The sequence below is a fragment of the Gavia stellata genome, chromosome 30 (assembly GCF_030936135.1).
Source record: "Gavia stellata isolate bGavSte3 chromosome 30, bGavSte3.hap2, whole genome shotgun sequence".
In the NCBI taxonomy this organism is placed as follows: Eukaryota; Metazoa; Chordata; class Aves; order Gaviiformes; family Gaviidae; genus Gavia; species Gavia stellata.
In genome coordinates this window covers 4,366,974-4,388,131 of record NC_082623.1, presented here as the reverse complement: position 1 = coordinate 4,388,131, position 21,158 = coordinate 4,366,974, and the positions used below count along the sequence as shown (strand labels likewise).

Below are 21,158 nucleotides of genomic sequence, written 5' to 3'. Positions count from 1 at the left end.
ACTGCCGCAGTCCACAGCCGAGCGCTGGGAAACGTGCCTGTAAAGCAGAGCACAACGCTTGGGCTTCTGGAGCAGAGCCTGGAGCAAGCCACCATCTGAGTGCAATTGCTCGCAGAAGCTTCTCATCCTCGTTTTTGCCACCAGCGATGACTGCTGATGAATTCCCAGCGCTGCCCGAAGCACAGGCTGACACGAGCTGCCTCTCGGGCTGCAGGGATGTTCAGGAGAGCGATGCTCCTGCCAGCACCAAAACGGCTGCTGCCGAGTGGCCTTTCCAGCCAGGTAGGCAGCAGCCTCCGCTCCGCTCACCAGCCCTCCCTCCCTCCCAGCGCTGCACCTCATCCCCTGCCCTGCCCCATGGAGCGGCAGCGCAGCCTTGCCGCAGAGAGGATGTGGCTAAGCGGATGTTTGTCCCTCCTGGGAGGGTCTGTGCGGCTGTGTAGCATTTAAACCTCTTAAAGTTGGGATGCACAACCCTGCATCTCCAGGGATGGGAAATTCAAGGCACCCAACGATGTTGCTTGTTTCTTGCCATCGCCTTCTGCAGCACTGATCCATCACCTCCAACACGGGGGCGAGGAGAGCTGTGGCGACGGCTCTTCGAGGCCTGGGGGTGGAGGGAAGGGGCCCCAGCGGTCAGCGTATCTTGCTTTCATCCAGCGTTTCCTGAGCACACCCGGGCGCTCCAGGCAGCTGCTCGGCAGCACAGGAAGGCCCAGGGGCTGGGAAGCAGCAGCAGCACAGGCGTGGAGGGCACGGGAGGGAGGGCAGAGCTGCCCGGAGACCCTTGGCAAGAGGGGATCCGCACAGGTCAGCGCTGGAGCTACAGCCCGGCCTTTCCCCAACCTTCTGGCCGTACAGAGATGCTGGCAAGCGTCTCCCTTTCCTCCCTACCACAGGGAAAGTCTCTGCTTGGAAACAACTAAGCCTCCTCTGTCCTAGTCTATGCCGCAAAGGCTCTGGTCTGGAGAAGGCTCGAGTGGATGTGAGCTTGAAAAAGCACCAGGTGACTTAAGCCCCCATGATGGCTTCTGCCTATAGCCCTCAGCTGGAAAATGGGCAGGCTGGCCTAAAATAGGATGGGTTTTGTGGATCCAGTTCTGCTCCTATTCAGGACAGTCGTTCCGAGCAGCGGGAGGGAAAAACGCCTGGGCTGCTGCGGTGCTGCTCTTGGGCCCCTTAAGCCAATCTATTAACACCTCTAATCGCCTGCGCCAGGGCAATTTCCTGGTGCTGCTGCGCAGCCCTGGCTGCGAGGCACCGCTCACCCGCAACCGCCCCGTATTAACACTTGGGATTGTTACGGGCGAGCAATTAGGCCACGTTCAGCCCAGCAAAGCGGTGGGAGCAATTATGACCATCCTATTAAAACTGACAGAGCTGGCGCTATATTTAGAAACACGAGGAACTGGCTGGTTTATTTTTTTCCCCTCCCTTAAATGATTTTCCCCAAGTCTCCATGGTCCATTTAGCTGGTTTCAGCCGCAGCCAGCTGTAAACTTTGGAGGGGGCATTCTTCGCTCCCAGCCATGTGCAGTTGTTATTTCCTCTGATAATGAAGCCGGGCTGGAGCGGTGTCAGCGGGCTGCGGGGGGGCTGTGCCGAGGGGCGAGTCGTGCTCTATCTTTACCTATCACACCTCTCTCCAGCCCACCCGTGGGTCCCCGGGGGGGTCAGCGCTTGGTGGGTGAGATGGTGGCGGGGCGGGAGAGGCTGGTCCAGAAGGGACACGTCCCTCCTGCAGCCCAGGATGCTGCTGGCACATCCCCTGCGCGGCATCCCCATCCTTCTTACCCAGACCCCAGAGGGATGGGGGGGCTGTGTGGACCCCCCCGGGATGGCTGAGGGGCTCCGGGGGCGGGGCGGGGGGGGGGAGAGGAGGCGTCCGGGCGGAGGGCACCGGCTGCAGGTGCGGCGGGCCGGGGGGGTGTCCCGGTGCGGGTGGCGGTGCGGGGCCGGTGCGGGTCCCGCTGACCTCACAATGCGGGCGGGCGCTGCCGCGGGAGGCGGGCGGCGGGAGGCGGGCCGGTGACTCATGGCTTCCCAACGGCGGGCGGCTCCTCCCCGCGGCCGCCGGCCCCGCGGCAGCCCCCGGCACATGGGCCGCGGCTCCGGGAGCGCGGAGCTGGGTATGGCCGTGCCGCCCGGCCGCTGCCCCGACTGCCCGGGGCCGGAGCGGGGCGGCGGTGGGACCCCCGCCGTACCCCACCTCGGCATTGCGGTGGACGAGGGCGATGTGCTGCCCGGGGCGCTGCGGCTCATGCGGGAGCTGAGACCCGGCTGGGAGCCGGCCGGGGTGAAGACCAAGGTACGCCCCGCCGGGGGGGGGGGGGGGGAGGCTGTGCGGAGCCCCCCCGGGGACCGGCCCGCGGGGGCTGCAGTAGCCCAGGCTGGGGGGCTGTGGGTCCGCCCGATGGGGGCTGCGGGGCTCGCCCCGGGGAGCTATAGCGCTCGCTCTGGGAGGGCTATAGGGGCTACGTGGGGGTGCCTATAGGAGCCACCGCGGGGGTCTCTAGGACCTGCCAAGGAGGGTACGATGTCCTGTCCCCCCACCCCCGGTTCTCCCCTCCACTCTCAGAGAGCAATCAGGGCCCATCAGGTGTGCGAAGGTGTGATGCCGACCCCCCCGCTGGCTTTGGGGACCCCTTGGGCAGTCACTGAGCGGTGACTGTGAACGCAAGCGTGTCCCCAGGGTCCCTCGAGGCTGCCAAGGCGGGCGAAGGCTGGGGGGATGCCGGGGCAGCAGCCTGCACTGCTGGTCCCCCCGCAGTCTCTCCTGCAGGTGCTGCACCCCTGCCTGCACCCAGTGCCACCGGGCCCCTGCCCGCAGGAGTGGCTGCGCCCGGGAGCGGGTCTCACTTGGGTTACTCATGGGCTTGCACCTCTGCCAGGTCGCATAGGCTGAGCGCAGGTTCGAATGGGAACTGGGATTCAGCGCCGGGCTCCGTGTACGGGACGGGGCTTGGCTGTCCGGAGCTGGCAGGGCTTTGCTGCGGTGGCTGGGAGAGCGGGGCTGGCATCTGCCTGACGTGAGAGTCCCTTTCCCCCGCCCCATCTCTGCCCAGGGGTGCCAGGTCTGGGGTGGAAAAGCGAGGCTGGAGGTGTCTGTGCCCTCACCAGGCACCTGGCGATGGGCACGGGAGTGTGGAGGTGGCGAGCTGGGTGTGTATGCATGTCCTCTGAAGGCACACGCTTCCCGTGTGCCTGGAGTGTCATTAAAAATGTATTAATAGCCAAGTGTAATTAAATACAAGAAGCTGCAGGAAAATACATATGAAAGGGCAGATGGCAATAGGCAGGAAGCTTGGAGTTCGAGTTCCTCGGAGCGCAGAGTTGTAGGGGCAGGAAATGTCTCGGGCTCTGTGCGGCACCGAGCACAGACCTCAGTGGCGATGGCTGTTTGAGAAGGACCCCAGCTCTCTGGTATCCAGGCTCTCTCCAGGCATCGGAGGGGGTCAGTGTTCAACAGCAGCTTGTGTGTGCGTGCGTGTGTTTTTAATTAAAAAAAAAAAAAAAAAAGGCAAAAAAACCCTTAGGAGTTGGGGGGGAAACCCTCCAGTTGTGTTTCCTTAGCTGCTATTGCAAGAGCTGTTCGGGAGGGGATTGGAGCGGTGCACTGGTCCTCAGCTGGTTCCTATTAGCGTTCCTGTTCGCTTTCCTCGGCACACTGGAGCGGTGCCCGGTTTACACCACCTCGTTGCACGGTGTCAGTGCACAGCTGCTTGCAGGGGCTGTACCAGGCTGTGCCGGTGACACAGAAAAATCTCCCGGCGCTCACGGCAGGGTGTGGAAGACGGGAAGGAAGGGTCTGGGTGCTTGGCCTCCCCCGGCTGCCCTGTTCTTGCTGGGGTCTCCAGCCCCCCGTGCTCCAGGTTGTGCCTGCTTTCCAGGGCTCCCACTCCTCATCCTTTAAGCTCTGTCCCTGGGCAGAAGCATCTCCATACCGAGAAGGCACAGGCGGTATCGGTGAGTCAGCCAGCCACGCTATCAGAGAAGCACGCACTCCTCCATCCCTCATCCGGCGATAAGAAGAGCAGCAGCGACGTGGAGCCAAATCCCTGCGAGGACTCCGGTGTGGCTGGACTTTTTTAGCCTGACTTTGGCAACAAGGTGCCCTGCTGCAGTCTGGCCCTGGGCTGCCGGCCGCCTCTCGGGCTGGGGAGCGGCGCTGGGGGTGCCTGCGCGGGGAGGCAGCCAACACGGCCGTGCTTCGGGGATGCCGAGGGGTCTCATGGCAGGCGCAGCACCGGTGCATCGGATGGAGCTGCTTTGCTTCAGCATCTTTGCACAGGGCTTGGGTCTTGCTTTGCATTTAATAGCCACAAGGCTCCTGGTGTGGAGTCACACTCACTTTCCTCCCTGCTGTCACACAACCGCAGCAGGGAAAGATTTGGGCTGGTAGCAGCGCCGTGGTCCTGCTGACAGCTGACTGCACCTTGGATCCACAAGGAATAGCACTGGGCATCTCCCGAGCAGCCGCTGTCAGGAGCTGGAGGAGCTGCCGCCTCCAAACCAGGCGAGCCCCTGCGTGCAGGTTGCTGGTGAACCACGTGTGAGTCTCCAAAGTTAGTGGCCTGGAATTCAGTGGGGATAAGGCTCAGTAATCCTGTTAAACCCACTGGAAAGGGCTGATCAGGCTGTTGAGCAGCAAAACAAAGCAGCACAAGGACTTTGCAGGCAAGGCAGCGCTGAGCATCTTGACGTGGAGCCATTCACCTGTGGCCGATGTGTGTGCGGCTGATGGAGGGCACCGGCCCCGGGGTGCAACATCTTCTGCACGGATGGGCCAAGACACCTTTTGCTTGCTGAATTTCTCGCCTCTGGGGCCTGGCAGGACAAGGAGAGGAGAGACCCGAGCGTGGCACTGTGGTGGAAACACAGATTATCTGTCCTGGGAACAGCAGCTCGGTTGCTTGAGAAGGTTCAGCCCGCCCCAGCTGCAGCCAAGGGGCAGCAGCCCAATGCGATGTGGTGGCTGGCTCGCTGCCCGCCCTGCTCACCCCGAATCCAGTGCCAGCCAGCTGTGTAACGAGGGGTGTTAGTGCCGTCTCACTTTGGGTGTCTCATTCCAGAGTTTCCCTCAGGAGGCTGCATGGGGAGCCCTATATATAGGCACCCTATATAGGAGCGTGAGTTGCTGAGTGGGATGTCTAAAATTAGCTGTCCCACCCCCGAGCACCGCTGCTGCCGTAGCACGCGCCCTCGCCCCCCTCCCGCTCCGCCAGCATCACACCTGCTCCGGCTCCCCCAGCCCAAAGTGGGTAAAGAAATAACTCCTGGGGAGCAGCGGCTCCCCGGCATGCTTGGCCTTGGTGCCGAGTGGGAACCGCGGGGGGCTGAGCATCCTGCCTGCATGGGGGACGATGGGGCGGGGGTCTCCCGTGGGGCGATGGAGACCCAAACCCCTCGGTGCACCAGAGGCGACTGAAATCGCCTCGGGATGGGGAGAGGAGCCCGGCGCAGGCGGCAGCGGTGGCAGCAGCCCCTGCATGTGCGCAGGCAGGCGGCCAAGCCGGGGTGACGGGAGAACAAAACTCTCTTTCCATCTGTGAGGAGCCATCAGAGCAATGACATGAGACGTCCCCAGCAGAGACGTCCCTGCCTATCAGCGACCCGGCCCCGCGGGGAGGGTCAGGAGGAGGAGATGGGGTGGCGGTGTTTGCTCCGTGTTGTTTGCTGGGGTTTGTTGGGTTATTTTTTCATTTTGTGCCAAAAGATTTACGCTGATTTTTTGGGAGCGGTTCCCAGGGCTGCTCGGGTGCCAAGCGTGCTGGCGGCACATCTGGCCTGAACTATTCCTGAGTTCCCAGGTGAAAAACGGCAGGTTTTCCACCCAAACCACCAGCTTGGTGCAGCTGAAGCCTCGTGCCTGTGGCCTTGTGCAGAGCCCCAGTTCACGCCTGAGCCTCGAGGCCTTGCAAACTCGTGCCATCTGCCACGGGAGCTTTCGTGGCTGCTGTGGGCACTGCTGCTTCGTGCTTTTTTGCCCATTGCCTGTTATTGCCTTTGCCACGTTGCTTTATCCCTGGGGTCTGCTCTTGGGAAGGGGTTTTCCCCCATGCCCGCTGGCATGGCAGGGATGTAGAGGCATCGGTTCTGCCGCCCTTTTCTCCCTCCAGCTCTTCACCGATGGCATCACCAACAAGCTCGTGGCCTGCTACACGGACGAGGGCATGGCAGACGCGGTGTTGGTCCGTGTCTATGGCAGGAAGACGGAGCTGTTCGTGGACCGGGAGACGGAGCTGAGGAACTTCCAGGTGCTGCGTGCCCACGGCTGCGCCCCCGACCTCTACTGCGCCTTCCAGAACGGGCTCTGCTACCAGTTCCTGCCGGGCATCGCGCTGGGGCCCGACCACGTGCGGGACCCCCACATCTTCAGGTGTGCAGGACCCCCACGTCCTCGGGTGTGTGGGTCTTGGGGGGAGCACAGGACAGGGGAACGCTTGATTCTCCGGGCACGAGGGGTTTGCTCCATGTTTCCAGCTCTCCTCCTCGCTGCCTTTACTCCAGACCGGTGCTCGAGCATCGCTGATGTGCACAAACCTGGGTGGTGCTGGGGGATAAATGGGCCAAACTGCAGCTGGGTTTATCACCATGTTTTTAAAGCATCAGCTTTTGGTGAACAGAGGTTGCACAAGAACCACGGCTTTTATCTGAACTTGCCCTGCAAAGGTGAACGCTGCTTTTGACCCAGACAGGGACTTGAAATGCTTCGGAGGCTCGCAGCTGAAGTGGAGCGGAGTTTCAGCTGTGTTGACCCTGCATTTTTGAACACGGCTTTCAGGGAACCCCGCTCGAGATGTCTCAAGGCTGGTTTTGAGGAGTGCTCCTCCCGGGGCTGCTGCTGCATGGCCACCTCTCACCCACGTGTCCGTGTTTCCTTCCAGGCTGGTGGCCCAGGAGATGGCCCGGGTACATGCCATCCACGCCAACGGGAGCCTCCCCAAGCCCATCCTCTGGCAGAAGCTGCACAAATACCTCACCCTCGTGAAGACGGATCTCAGCCCAAAGGTATCCAACCCCAGGTAAAGGCAGAGGGATCCCAAAGAGCCAGGCTCTGGCTTGGGCATCCGCTGCCCATCCATCTCTAAGTCTTCCCCGTACGGGACCGGGGGGAAGAGCCCCGGATCCCAGGTAAAGCCTCTGCAGGAGTCTAGGGTTGGTGAGTGGGGCTGGGGATGGTGTCGGGGCTGGGTCCGGCTACACGGCCACTTCTGGATCACGGTCCCTCTGCAAGCAAACTCATGGCCAAGCCCCCAAGAGCAGGTGGGATGGAGGTATCTCTGTGCATCCTTCAGCACCTTTCCTCCTGCCAGTCTGGGAGCAGTGTTAGAGCCGAGACCACTCTGAGTCGTGTCTGTATAGCACCCAGGCAGGATCCGGCCTGAACCAGAGACTCCCACCCACTGTAATAATCTGCCTCCTCCTCCTCCCTGCAAATCTAGCCTGCATTTTACGCCCTTCCTAGAATAAGCTGAAGCTCAACCCGTTCTTACGGTGGGGATCTGAGCAGCAAGGTTGGTGGAGGGGATGGTAGAAACCCAGTATAGATTAAAGCAGCCAGTTCCCACTTCAAACCAGTTCATCCCATTTCTGGGAGCCTGGGTTCACGCCAGGTGAGTGCTGGGGTGTCTGGGAAGGATGCGGGCAGCCCCAGGAGGTGGCAGAGCTGAATAAACCCCAAGGCAAGCAAGTAATGAACCTGTTCCCTGAGCAGCAGTGGCAGGATGCAGGGCTTTTCTCGGCACTCGCCCTGCTGCAGGCAGACTTTACCCACGCCTGCACCTTCAGTGCAGCCAATTAGGTAATCATTAACTGGCTCTCTTCTTGGAATTGAACCTTCAGAGGTTACTGAGAGGGTACGTGCCCTGGCAGAGTCCAAAATGTTCCCGTTGCATGGGGGTTAGTCGGGTGCTTTGGGGAGTGAGTGCTGGGGGGCTCGGTGCCTGGTTGGGGGCATTTGGGGGATGGATGCGGGTGTTAGTGGGGAGAAGGGAAGGGCTGAGGCTGCATCGTGGCATCTGCCAGGCGCCCTGGGTACCACACAGCACGCCAGAGGATGTCCGAGCCAAACCTGACCTCCCCACCAAAAACGGCCTCATTAGCCCTCGCTTTGTGTCACTGATGAGTTCATTTATAAAATGCACGGAGGGAAGCAGGGGGCAACGCTGCCCCTCTGCCCTTAAGGGAGGTTCCCCGTGAGCAGAAGTGATTCCACCCCGTCCCCTTCCCCAGCCTCCAGCAGGACATGCCCAGCCTGGAGATGCTTGAACAGGAGCTGGCCTGGATGAAGGAAACGCTCTCCCAGCTGGGGTCCCCCATCGTGCTTTGCCACAACGACCTGCTCTGCAAGAACATCATCTACGACGAGACACGAGGTTTGTGGCAGCAGCTCCGCACGCCCAGCGGAGGGGTCTGTCCCTCGCCCGCCTCCCCAGGGGCCAGCAGCTCCATCTCCAGCCCCTCTCACAGCCCCTGCCTTTGCCTCCGCAGAGCACGTTCGCTTCATAGACTACGAGTACACCGGCTACAACTACCAGGCTTTCGACATTGGAAACCACTTTAATGAGTTTGCGGGTGAGTTGGGCTCCTCTCCGTGACACCAAAGGTCCCCCCTAGTTGTAGCTGCTGCCCCCGGGGTCGTCCTGTCCCTAGGGATGGAGGAGGCAGTTGCATCCCCAGTCTCGTGGTGGGAAATGGGGCAGCTCCTCCTTGGGGTTACAGCGATGTGCGAGGGAGGGTCTCTGCTGGCGCTGGGTGCCGTGCTGCCGGCGGTGAGTAGCCTGGCTGCTGCTGGGATGCAATACCTGCACGAGCCCAGCTCTTAACCGTGCAGGGGCTGCGTGGGTGCCTTGAATCAGTGGGTTGATCCCCAGCTTGTGCAAGCCTGGAGCTGCAGGGGTTTTGCTCACCCAGTCATGCACAGGGAGAGTCCCGTGGTCACGCTGCTTAGTCCTGGAGAAACCCTTCCTTTCGCCCTTCTGCCCCTTGGGCATCGCTGACCCCGGCTCCCCTTGCAGGCGTGAAGGAGGTGGATTACCGCCTCTACCCCAGCAAGGAGACCCAGCTGCAGTGGCTGCGCTCCTACCTGCAGGCCTACAAGCAGCTCACCCAGGGGGACCCAGGAGGCACAGGGGTGTCCGAGGAGGAGCTGGAGGCTCTCTACGTGCAAGTGAACAAGTTTTCTTTGGTGAGTGGTGGAGATGGGAAGGAGCCAGCCCCTCTCCAGGGCTGCCTGTGGGACAGGTTTTCCTCTCCTCTCGGGTGAGCCGGGGCTTCGTGCTGCAGGTCAGCTGGCGAGGACGGGGGTGCAGGTACCACCCTGGGGGTTCGGGGGCACCCGGGGCAGGAGGCTGCCCCAGAGCCCAGCCGCACCTCGGAGGCACTGAGCCCTTGGGCAAGGTCAAAGATAGCGCTGACTGCCTGCCGTCCCACCGACACGTGCCAGGGGACAGTGTGTCTCTGAGAGCTGTGGCCTTGGGCATCCCTTCAGAGAGGCCAGGCGGACCCTGGGCGCAGCCAAGCACAAAGAAATCCTCTTTGGTAAATGCTATGGGCAGGCAGAGCCAATTTTCTGGAAACTTAGGGCAAAATCTTGGTAGTTTCCTGGCTGGAGCTGCCAGGAAGGACATCCCGGCTGCAAATGCAGAGGCTGGTACCCTGAGCACGTTGTGTGGCTGTTCAGCATCCTTCCTGCTGGCATCTCTCGCCCGGGCTGGAACCAGCCTCCAGAGCATATAAAAACACACGTGTGGGCCAGCCCCGGCTGGCTGCCACCCCGCGTCCTGACGTCACAGCCACAGGACTTCTGGGACCCAGCCAGGAGAGGCGCAAGCAACTCGTCCTGCGGGCAGGGATGCTCCGTGCCCATCTCTGATCCTTGTTTTGTCTGTTGCAGGCATCCCATTTCCTCTGGGCATGCTGGGGCCTGATCCAGGATAAATACTCTACCATAGACTTTAACTTCTTAAGGTGAGTCTGCCGGGGTTGGGGGGCATTCCAGGGAGGTGGTGGAGTCACCGTCACTGGAGGTGTTCAAGGAACGTGTGGACGTGGCACTGCGGGACATGGTTTAGTGGGCATGGTGGGGTTGGGTTGGTGGTTGGACCTGATGGTCTTACAGGTCTTTTCCAACCTTAGTGATTCTGCGATTTGCTCCCAGTGCAGTTCAGTGTTAAATGACTAGAGCAAGAGGATCCCAATGATCCCTCCGTGCTGGAGGAATCCTCCGAGGCCAGGGGACACAGGGCTGGGGCACGAGTGTCTCATGTCTGTCCCTCTCTCCTCTCTTGGCAGATATGCAAAGCTAAGGTTTAAACAGTACTTCAAGATGAAGCCGGTGGTCACAGCCCTGCAGATCTCTAAATAGCATCTCCGGCCCGTGAGACCCTGAGCTATTTTGTCCTTGCTGCGTCCACAGCCCTCGCATCCCCCTCGCCCCTTCCCTGCCCCAGCCGGGGGGCGAGGGCAGGTCCTGATGGTGGGAAGGGGGAGAGGAGATCTGTCCCAGCCACCGATTAAAGGAGACCCTGGACTTACCTGAGACTGGACCATGAGATGCTAGAGAGGACCACGGCCTCGGAGAGGCCCCTGCCTACGCAAGGAAGCCTTACCATCGCCTTAACGACGAGCCCCGGCTCGGCCCTGGTGCCCAGCAGGTCTGTGCTTTTTTGGCACTACTGCTGCTTGGCCTGGCACCCGGTTTGCTCCCTCTGTGCTGTTCCCGAGGAGGGAAACGGGTCCTCCCCATCTGCTCAGGAGCCCCCAGAGCTGCCCAGTTGCTTTAGCTGCCCAACACACACGCTGTGCCCATCATCTTTGCTGCTCCTTTCATCCCCTCTTGCCTTGCCTGCTCGGTGCTGCTTGGGCTCCCACCCCCAAACCAGCACCTTTCTTGGGTCTGTATTGATCCTGGGTTTCGGGCTGTCTCTGAGCATGGGACCCTTTTCCACGAGGGGTGGGTGCTGCTGCACTCTGGCTCAGATGGTGCAAAGCAGCAAGAGGCAGCGACAGCCATGAGCCACATGGGATTGGGACCAGGGGGCTTTTGCTGGCGGGTGCCGGGTGCCTGCACCTCCTGTGATGGGCTCAGCCCACGGCTGGCTCTGCTTTTCCCCACGGTCGTGGTCCCTCAGGCTCCCTTTAGCTCCCTGCTCCCATCGTGGCTTCCCTCGTAGCATCCCACGCTGCCGGAGCAAGGGGCTCCCAGCTCTGCCTTCCCTGTCTCCCCCAGGGCCAGGGGGGTCAGTCCTGCCCCTCACATAGGCACCATCCCTGTGCTCCTCTCTTGGCTGTGTCCCTGCATGGAGCCCCCCGGCAGGAGGTTGAATGGAGCCGTCCTGCTCCATGAGCCAGGCACAGCTTCATCCCCTGTCAGCACTCGGCTGCTCCCACACCACGGGCTCTGTGAAGGCGATCCTGGCCTGCTGAGCACTGTCCAGCTCATGACAGTGATTGTGCATCAGCTGGGGGGTGAAATCAGACCCCTCTGCCCCTGCCTTGGCTGCTCGGTGAGTGGTATGGGGACAAGGTGGCCGTCCCCTTCGCACGGGCACAGGAACCTGCCCCAGCAAGAACCAGGACTCTTGTTGCATCTGGTGTTCGTTTTGGTGCAAAATAAAAGCTGCTGGTAGCTGGAAATGGGGGATGACGGATCTGTGGGGACTGGCGCAGGACTTGTGCCGGAGCGGGGACGTCCCTGGGAGCCGGGGGTGCACTCAGCCCTTCTCCTGCAGCTGGAGGTGCTGGGGAAGGCCAGAGCAGGAGCAGAGATGCTGGTGGAGGTATCTCCTCACAGCGTGGGCTGATGTCCCTCCATGCTCCTGATGTCCCTTCAGGTGTTTGCCTGCAGCACTCGCTGTCCCTCCCCTGCAGCCACTGGGGATTGTCCTTGTCCCAGAGCGATGCCGTGTGCTTTAAAACAGCCTTCTGCAGAGCTGATCCCACCTCTTCATCGTGGGCCCCCCGGGCTCCGGCTGTGGCAAGGGCAGGTTGGAGCACTTGGCTGCAGCAGGCAGCAGGCAGAGGAGGCTGAACCCCAAACCTGCTGCCATGTGGGGTGAGACCTCGAGAAAACACAGGTGAGAGGTGGGAAGGAGAGGGGACCAACTCAGGACCCACCACGGAGGGACAGGGCAGGAGAAAGAGCTGAGAGACTGCACAAGTGAAAACATCGCAGGGAGCAAAAGCCTTAGGGGGGGGCTGAGCTGGAAGAGGGGCAGGGAAGGGGGGAAACAAGCACCCCCACCCCCCCACCCCCCCCCCCCCACACCCCCCCCCCCCCCCCCCCCCAATCTATGCACTGACTGCCTGGGCTGAGAGCTCCCCGTCCAGCCCTCGGCTCTCCCTGACCCCAGGCTGTTAAAGTCCAAACCCAGATCTCTGCTCCAAAAAGTCATCTTTATTGTGCCAAGGGATAGGGGGGACAACTGTAAACAAGTATGTGAAATATACAGGTTAAGTTACTCATTGTCTTATTAACAAAATAAAGCTCTATCTATATTTACAGTCTTTAAAAAAAAAAAAGAGAGAGGAAGAGCTGCATCTTTGTTGGGCACATCTGCTTCCAGTCCCCTCTGCAGCACAGCCCATCCCACCCTGGGAGCCAGCACCCCTTCCCCTGGGACCCCGGCCCCGGCCAGAGCAGCACAGGGAGGGGGAATAAATAAAGCACTAACGAAGGGCAAGAGAAGAGAGAGGCGTTTGCTGGGTGGGCGAGGAGGCAGGACCCTCCCTTGGATAAACAATGTCCTGACAGCAGCCCCGCGGGGTGCAGGGGAGCAGCACCGGGGCACCGATGCTGCAGAGCCGCTGCTCCAGACCCCCACCCTGGGGCTGAGCACATGGGTCTGCTGCAAAGCCCCCACTGCAGGGCTCACCCCCCACCCCTGCAGCCCGGGCTGCCACCGCTCCTTCTGCACCCCGCAAGGTCCCTGCGGTGCCACGCTGGAGGCCAGGCTGTGGCTGCAGCCGGAGCTGCGGTGCCTGTTTCTGGCTGTTGCCACAGGGCGGTGCACGGACTCTGCGCAACACCGGACGCCGTGCATGCACTGCCGGACACCGTGCATGCACCGCCGGACACTGCGCATGCAGCGCCGGACACTGCATGCACAGCCGGACACCGTGCATGCACTGCTGGCCACACAGCCACGCTGCACCCCAAAAACCCACAGGCTGGGCTCTGACTGGAGCAAGGGTTTTTTTTAATTATTTCTTTTTTTTTTTTTTAATGGCTGTTGTTTTTCTCTCTCTCTGTGGTATTCGTGATGCAGCTCACAGGTGGAGCCTGTGGCTTGCAGAGCCAGGGTGCAGGAGGGAGAGGTGCCCAGGGATGGATGGGGCACGTACCCATCGCAGCCGGGGCTAGTGCCCGGCCGTGCCCGGTGCCGGCGGAGGGCCGGGGCAGCGGCGCAGCCAGGCAACAGGCACCCGCTTTATTTACAAAGTGGGCCAGAGCTGTCAGGAGCATAAAGGGCTCCTTGGAGCCTGCCTGGCCAGGCGAGAGCTAAAAATGGCTCCATGGGAATTTGCTGGCAGGCTCTAAAGACCGAGTGGGAAACGTGGCAGGGAGGTCAGACTGGGCTGAGCGAGGGACAAGCGTGTCCCCACCCCGTGTCCCCAGCAGTGGGGGCTGGCAGCCACTGCAGGTGAGGCTCTCTGCAAGGGACCCGCGGGTGCTGGAGGGCTGGGAGATGCTCTGGAGTTTTTCCTGCACCCCGATACCCTTAGATACCTCCTGGGGGGGGCTGCAGGTGGGTGACAGCCCAGCAGCCGTGGCATCCACATCCCCGGGCCAGGTGGCCTCAGCTCCCCATGCCCCTGCCACTGGAGCAAGGCTGAGCCAGCCCTCGCCAGCTTGCCCAGCGGGGTCAGCACATCCCGGCCATGGCCCCATGCAGCACACATCACTGCTCGTGACCCCCCCCCGGGAAGCACCCCACCCAAAACGCTGGGTGCCTGCCTTCGTGGCACCCATTTGCAGGCAGGCAGCAGCAACTCCTGCGTGCCAGGGTAGCAGCTCTCCTCTGCTCCCAGCACAACCCTTCGGCCAAGTCCCATCCCATCGGGGGATGCTGTGACCTCCGTTTTGGTGGCAGCCAGCCCTGCCACCCCCACCCACCACCCCCCCTGGCCCCCCTCAGTCCGTCAGCACCACCAGCTCGCCGTCGCTCTTGTCCTCGCCCTCCGAGTCCTCCTCCTCGCTGTAGCGGTACATCTCACCGTCGGCCACCGAGTGCCCATCGTCACCGCCGTCGCCCTCCTTGAGGCTGCGCGTGTTGACGATGACGGGCATGCTGGGGTCCATGCTGCGGGGCAGGTAGTGCTCCATCAGGGGGGGCGTCAGCTGCATGCCCACCGGCCGCTGGTACAGCACGTCCGAGGAAGCGGGGGGCATCTGGCTGCCCTGGGGCCTGCGGGACAGGGAAATGCAATCACCGTCCAGGGCATCGAGGTGCTCCCCCTCCCTCTCCCTGCCTCCTGGGGCACCCACCCCACCGGCAACTCGGTGAGCCCCCTCGGAAGGGAGGAAGGGGCATGTTACCCTATCAAGTAGCCCTGCCTGGCGTCCTGCCGCCGGTTCCTCATCAGCGCCTTGTACTCGCCGACACGCAGCCGCTTCCCCTCCACGATGCAGGTGCGTTTGGGTCGGGGCTTGTACTTATAGTCGGGGTATTTCTCCAGGTGCTGCCGGCTCAGCCGGGCTTGCTCCTCATAGTAGGGCTGCTTTTCCTGGTTCGTCATGGACTTCCACCGGGAGCCTGCGCAGAGAGGAGCCACAGGGCATGCTTACACCCTGCCCGCTGTGATGAAACCCACACCGGCTCCCAGCATGGATAGTCATCACAAGAGTTCATTAATGCTCGTACCATCCCCTGTGAAAATGCCACCTGAATTTGCACACAGCTGGTGAGAGCGGCTGCACCGGTGGGAGTCCCATGCCGCGAAGGGCAGCCAGCCCTCCCGGCACACCGGGAACAGGTCCCCAGCCTTGACCTTCCCCGGGCACCTCTTGGGCCATGGCTTTCAATCCTCTCCAAGGTATGGCGAGCAGGTGCTGCAGCTAAAATAGGCTGTGCCGGCGTGTGACTCGCATTCCCCCACTGGCTGACCTTTATTGTCATCGCCGCCAGCACCCCGAGCAGGAGGGCAAAGCAGGGCACAGCACAAAGGCTGCTGGGCTGGGAGAAGGGCTCGGGGCCAAGCTGGTGGAGAGAAGGGATTAATCCCCTCGGCTCAACACCTGGGAGGCTGCAGCTGGACCAGTGTCCAGTTTGGGAGAGAGCAGGACAAGCTGGAGATGCTTGGAGAGCATCAATATCCTTGGAGATGCTCAACAGTCAACAGGACACAGCCCTGAGCATCCTGATGGGACTATGGAGTTAGCAGGGCTTTGTGCTGGAGACCTCCAGAGACACACACACCCCCCATCACCTAAATCCTCCTGTGAGTCCCCACATGCCCCTGTCCTGGGTGTCCTTCACCCGCCAGCACGGCCCAGCTCCCCCAGGGAGCTCCACCTCCCACACCTGCACCACGAGCCAGGCGGCCCAGGTAAACTGAGGCACAGAGACCTGCGAGCCCCTTGCCCATGCTGCCCAGGCATCCTCCGCCGGCTTCTTCCCCATGTGCTCAGCCCCTTCGCACCGTCTCAGACCCCCATTTCCAGGAGTAGGAGAGCACACGGGAACTGAAACCCCGCCGCCCAGGTGCGTACCGGCTCTGAACCACTCATCCATCCCCAAGTAAATTTCTACCTCTCGCGCAGCGAGCAGCTCCGGCTCCCCCGGCAGAACCGCACCAGCTATTTAAAGCCACAGACATCTACCGTGACAGCAAGCAGCTCTACCGCAGAGCGCCTGCTCCCGGACCCCCCCGACCCCCATGGTCGCGAGAGGTAAACCGAGCAGATCCTGCCCACATGCTCCTTCAAAGGGAAAAGCTTGGCGGTTGTTTTGGTTTTTTTCCTTTAACGAGCACAGCTGCTAAAACGAGTCCGTGGCAGAGCGAGGTGCGGGTGCCAGAGGTAACCCACGGTGCAGCTGCATTGAGGCGCTGCACGCTCGCTCCCGGCCCTTCGATGGGCTCGCTGGTGACCGCACCGCTCGCTTTTAATAGTGACACGGCTGTGGGGAAGGACCGGTGTGACCGAGAGCTGCAGCGGGACCGCTGCTGTCAGGGGGTTGTGAGATGTCAGCTGGATGAGGCTCGCGCTGCTACACGCACCTCCAAGAGTGATGCTACAAGAGTAGCGTCATCCTGGTGGGCATCACCTGTATGCGGGTGGCTGAGGATGAGCGGAGCGAGCAGCCAGACAGAGCTTGTGTCCCCCCGTGGGGATGCAGAGCGGGGTCCTGCCCCAGCCCCTCACCGCCATCCCCGGCACTCACCCAGGATTTTGCTGATGCTGGAGTTGTGCATGTCTGGGAAAGCCTGCAAAATCTTCCTCCTCTCGTCCTTCGCCCACACCATGAAGGCGTTCATGGGCCGCTTGATGTGGTTGTTGTTCCGGGACTCGGGGAAGTGCCGTGAGCCTGTGAGGGAAACCCCGGCCGAGGTCAGGAGCCGGTGGAAGGAGCAAGTGGGGGGTCACACCGCGGTGCTCTCGGCCATCCTTACCGTCCATCTCACAGCTCAGCAGAGCCTCATCCAGCCGGTGGGCGGGGGGCTCCTCCATCCGCTCCTTCACTGGGGAAGAATCAATCCCAACGTGGTCCTGTGGGAAAGCAGAGTCGGGAACCAGCTCCAAGCCAGGGGGCCCGCCTGCGGACGGAGACCCGGCTCTGGCTGCTGATGGTGGGGTCGGAGAGGGGGACGGTGACCACCCAGCGGGCATCCCTCACCTTGCGGTAGGGGTTGCTCAGCGATCCCTCCATGGCCCCGCTGTGGCCGTGCAGCAGCTGCCGCGCGTCCTGGATGGCTTTGGTGATGGCGTCGCCTTCGCCCAGGAACCCTGGCAGGACACCGGCACGGGCACCCATCAGCGCCAGTGCCCACCCCTCCGACACCCCGCAGCACCCCATCCCACCCCAGCAATCACAACTGTGTGCCCCAAGGGGATGGCACAGAGCGGCGGGGGCCAACCCCCAGGGAGGAGGGACCCCAGGGAGCAGAGATGTCCCCCGTCTCCAGGAGGTGGCCAGGGAAGGGGACAGGGTCATCCATCAGTGAAGGTACTTGGGAACCCACCCAGAGGCAGGTTGGACGGGCTGGTCTGCAGGTCCCTGGTGGCCCCGTGACTCGGCGTGAGGGACTGGCAGCCGCTCATCTTCAAACTGGGCGAGCTGGAGGCACTGGGGTGGTCGGAGCCTTTGGGTTTGGCTGTCAGGTTCAGTGGCTGCGAGGTCTCCTGCGGCGGAGGGTAGGAGGGGGTGAAGCACAGCCCCTGCAGCACCCCAGCCCGGGGGATGGAGGTGCTTTGGGGCTGTACCTGCATCTGGAGGTGGCCTGAGCCGGTGGGTCTCTTCAGCGTGGGAGGGGGGGGGCTGTGCAGCAGCTGCACCGGGTAATCCACTGCGGGGAGGAGAGGGAGAGAGGTTGGGGGACAAGGCCACCCCGCAGGGCTGGGGCAGCCCCGGGGGACCCCGCTCACCTGGTTTGCAGGGGATGGGCTGGATGGGCAGCGCTAACTGGGAGTCGGGAGTGACGGGGAGAGGCTGGTGGCTGGGGGTGAAGGCGGGAATCATGACGTAGGGCATGTTGACCTGCTGGAGGGAAGAGGGGGAAAGAAGCAGAGAGACCAGAAAAATGCTGCGGGACACTGCAGGGAGTTGCCATCCCCTTGCCTGGCCCCGGGAGGGGACTCCAGCCCGTCACACAAGGGGGTCTGCAATCACCCAGCACGGGAAGTGGGGGGCACAGGGAGGTGTCCCCTGCCTTTACCTGGATCTGTTGCTGCAGCAGGTTGATTTTGTGCTGCTGCTGGATGAGCTGCTGCTGCTGCTTGGCGATCTGGCAGAGGAGAGACAGCGATGCTCAGCAGTACCAACGGCAGTGCCGAGCTGGCCCCGGCACGAGCTTCCCAACACCAGCAAAATGGAGGCAAGGGGTCTGCGGAGGGTCCCGAGGGCCGTGGGGAGGGCAGGCAGGGGGTGGCTGAGCCACCTCGAGGGGCACAGGGAGAGAAACGAGCTGGGAGGGACGGTGTCACCCCCATCGCGGGGTATGCCAGGGGGTATCACCCCTGCCCTTAGCACCATATGGGCCACTGGAGAGGAAAAATAGGTGTTCAAAGAGCAAAGAGAGCGCAGCCAGAAAGGACCCAGCGTGGTTTAATTATTTTAAGGAGTGCAACTCCCATCTCCTTTGAACCTCGTCCTCTTGGCACCAGGGAGCGAGACGGGGAGTCTTTGGGATGGGCACAGAAAGCGCGAGGGTTTCTGGGCAGACGGCGAAGTCCCGCTGCCCCCAACGCCAAAGCCACCTCCCCACCACTCCCAGGGGGACCCTATCCTGGTCCTGCACCGGCAGCCAGCACACCCCAAAGGGATCCCCAAAGGATTGGATGATCCCTGGCAAACGCTTCCCCCAAGCAGGCTGCCCACGGGGACCCGAGCCCACCTGCTCTTGCTGCTGCCGCGCCAGCTCCATCTGCTGCTGCTGCTTCTCAAAGAGCATCGCGGCCATGTTCTTCTGCTCCGAGTGGGCCGTCAGGAGCTGGTCCCGCAGCGTGGACAGCTGGTTGATCATGACAAGTAACTGGAGCTCCTTCTCTGCCAGGCTCTCCTGGGTTCCTGGAAGAAACCAAGCGGCTGCGGGTCGGGGGCTTGGGGAGGGTGAAGAGCATCACCACCACCACCACCATCGGGTGCTGGTGGGCGATGCGTGGCCAGGCGACGGCTAACACATGGTGGGCATAAAGATCCCTATGTGCTGAACCATCCCCTCTGTGCAGTCAAAGGCAAGCTTTCATCAGGGATGCTCACCTCCCCAAAAAAATCAGATTAACGTTTCGGTTAAAAAAGTACAAATCCCTATTAAATACATGCACTTGCAGGCACATCTCCCTTCCTGCTAAGATGGGAAACGCCGTGTTTCCAGCCCAGGCTGTCCAGGCACAGGAGGGAGGATGGCAGAGGTGGGTGGCTCGGGGGGAGACCTCACCTTTCACTTCCTTGGACTCGGCGGTGTTTCGGCCCAGCAGCCGCTCCTTCCAGTCGCTGGACAGTAACTTCTCGATGGTTGGCATCACTGTCCGCAGCGGCGGGCACCGGGGTCGGCAGAGCAATGGGAGGGAGAGGACAGCCCGGTGAGCACAGCCAGAGGCTCTGCACCATGGCAGGGGGTGGCTCATTCCATCCCGCAGCTTTGCAAAAACAATGAGGGGCCTGAAGGAAGTGGGGGGGTGTCCCAGAGGCCACTCAGAAACCTTTCTTACCCTCCTTCAAGTTCCTGTTGAAGTCCAGCTTCTCCTGGCCGCTGACGGCCGGCTCGAAGGCAGAGCGCCTGGGCTCCAGTGCATCACCGGCGGGCGAGCGGGACTCCTGCGACACACACAGTGTTACTCGGCACCCACTCCCGCGGATGGGGACATCCCCGCATCTCCGGGCAGGAGATGCTGGGCTGGTGGGATGCCTCAAGGCAGCCCGACTGGTGGGATGCTCGGAGCCAACCCCACCCAGCTGACTGCTGGACCACACTCTGCCTGGGACATTCCCCCCATCTCTGCTCTTCATGCCGCAAAGACGTGTTTGCTGGAGGTTTTTACTATTTATTTAGACAGTGCGGAGAGCAGGAGGGCTGAGGCTGCTGGTCAGGGGGAGAGAAAACCCAAGAGCAATTAAAAAGGGAGGCTGAAGGGACAGAGCACATCTGGAGGTGGCTGCGGGGGGGCTCCACGCCAAAGGTGAAGCACTCAAATCCCAGGGCTGACCCGAGAGCATCAACAACGGCCAGAAAGCCTGCGGGAACCTCAGGTTTCAGCTTCATTTCCTCGGGATGAGAAATAACCACTTGGGGAAACAACCAAACCTCTCTGCTGGGGGACAGAGCCCAGGGCCAGATGGGCGCAATGCTCTGCCAGCCCGTCGGGACCCCAGCCAGGACCAGTGTTTGTCACAGCCGTGGGACCCACCTGCGGCAGGGCCTGGGGGTCGGTGCCCTCCCTCGGCGGTGGCCCCGGCGGGTCGTTGGGACGGGGCTCGGTGCTGGGGGCAGCCCCCGGCGGGGACTCGTAGCCGCCCTCCTTCTTCTCCTCCGTCTTGATGGTGCAGTTCACCATGCTGCCCGCTCCATCAAGCTCCAGGTGGGGAGAAACGGGGCTCCTCATGGACATCCTACGGGGTGGCAGAGCCGTCAGCAGAGTCATGGAGCACCCTCCAGCCATGGGCACCCCTTTTCCCAGCCTGGCCCCATACTGGGGTGCCCCGTGCTGCTGGTTTTCCAGGGGCAATGGTCTTGCTTTTTGCCATGCCTTGGCGAAGCTGAGCCCTTCTTGCTGGTTTCCTGAGCTCAAGTTTTTGCAGATTTGGGGCTCAATGGCCAGAAAGCCCCAGGGAAACAAGCTCGTCGCACTTTGGGCTGTGAAAGGAATGGAGCAACAAAGCAAAGCCCTAAAGAAAGCGACCTAGAGGCATGGGATTTCGGGCCAATATAAGCACGTGCCTTCGCGCTTCATCCAGCAGCCTGGCAGAGAGCAACCCAAGGCTCACCGCGACAGAGACCCGTGCCAGACCCGAGCCAGCACCCCAGGGGTTCCTGGCTCTCGGCTCACGAGCCGCCCCAGGATCTGTGCCTAGAAAGCCGGCAGGGCGGCAGGCAGGTTTCCCGTTCCGACGGGAAGTGGAAATCCTGGCCTCGCCGAACAATGGCTGGGACGGCCACCAGAATCGCGCCTCTGGGAGTCCCTGGCACGGCATGGAGCTGGGACCAGCCAGGGAAAGGGGACGGCCCCGGGGAATGGCTATCCCTGACTTCACCAGCATGGCCACGGGTGCCGGTCCAACTCCCGGTGCTGCCAGCCGCTCGGCTGGGCACCACAGAAGTGACCGCGAGCTGTTATGGGGGGACAAGCTGTACAACCCCAGGGGACCCCAAGCATGGCCAGAGCCGGTAGTTTCAACGGGATCTGCCCCAAACAATGTGTCACAGCCACGTCCCTTGCAAAGCCCCAGCGCTGCTGCAGCCTCCGGAGGTGCTGGGGTTGCAGGGGCCGTATCCCT

General features: G+C 62.0%; 2 protein-coding genes across 2 annotated transcripts in view; one reads left to right on the top strand and one right to left on the bottom strand.

The window, feature by feature from the left end:
• Window positions 1-2,098: 2,098 nt before the first annotated feature.
• Window positions 2,099-10,399, top strand: ETNK2 (ethanolamine kinase 2). The gene is made up of 8 exons (XM_059831284.1): window positions 2,099-2,308; window positions 6,120-6,379; window positions 6,888-7,025; window positions 8,236-8,378; window positions 8,494-8,577; window positions 9,021-9,190; window positions 9,899-9,972; window positions 10,297-10,399. Exons 1-8 carry the CDS (start codon window positions 2,099-2,101, stop codon window positions 10,367-10,369), a joined length of 1,152 nt encoding a protein of 383 aa, XP_059687267.1. The 3' UTR covers window positions 10,370-10,399.
• Window positions 10,400-14,137: 3,738 nt separating this feature from the next.
• SOX13 (SRY-box transcription factor 13) overlaps window positions 14,138-21,158 on the bottom strand; it is a 41,531-nt gene continuing 34,510 nt past the window's right edge. Inside the window, exons 2-14 of the mRNA XM_059831278.1 lie at window positions 20,072-20,273; window positions 19,376-19,481; window positions 19,102-19,188; window positions 18,559-18,731; window positions 17,881-17,949; window positions 17,591-17,705; window positions 17,429-17,511; window positions 17,188-17,347; window positions 16,842-16,951; window positions 16,618-16,714; window positions 16,389-16,532; window positions 14,543-14,759; window positions 14,138-14,411 (exon numbers count right to left, since the gene is read on the bottom strand). Of these exons, the coding sequence (XP_059687261.1) occupies window positions 14,138-14,411; window positions 14,543-14,759; window positions 16,389-16,532; window positions 16,618-16,714; window positions 16,842-16,951; window positions 17,188-17,347; window positions 17,429-17,511; window positions 17,591-17,705; window positions 17,881-17,949; window positions 18,559-18,731; window positions 19,102-19,188; window positions 19,376-19,481; window positions 20,072-20,272 (1,836 nt within the window). The 5' untranslated portion in view covers window position 20,273. The remainder of the gene's footprint in view (window positions 14,412-14,542; window positions 14,760-16,388; window positions 16,533-16,617; window positions 16,715-16,841; window positions 16,952-17,187; window positions 17,348-17,428; window positions 17,512-17,590; window positions 17,706-17,880; window positions 17,950-18,558; window positions 18,732-19,101; window positions 19,189-19,375; window positions 19,482-20,071; window positions 20,274-21,158) is intronic.

What these genes read in the sequence shown, in the direction of transcription:
- ETNK2 (XM_059831284.1), top strand. Translation starts at nt 2,099, where the DNA reads ATGGGCCGCGGCTCCGGGAGCGCGGAGCTGGGTATGGCCGTGCCGCCC. An exon ending in CGGCCGGGGTGAAGACCAAG is followed by an intron (nt 2,309 to 6,119) that starts GTACGCCCCGCC and finishes TTCTCCCTCCAG; the next exon opens with CTCTTCACCGATGGCATCAC. An exon ending in CATCTACGACGAGACACGAG is followed by an intron (nt 8,379 to 8,493) that starts GTTTGTGGCAGC and finishes TTGCCTCCGCAG; the next exon opens with AGCACGTTCGCTTCATAGAC.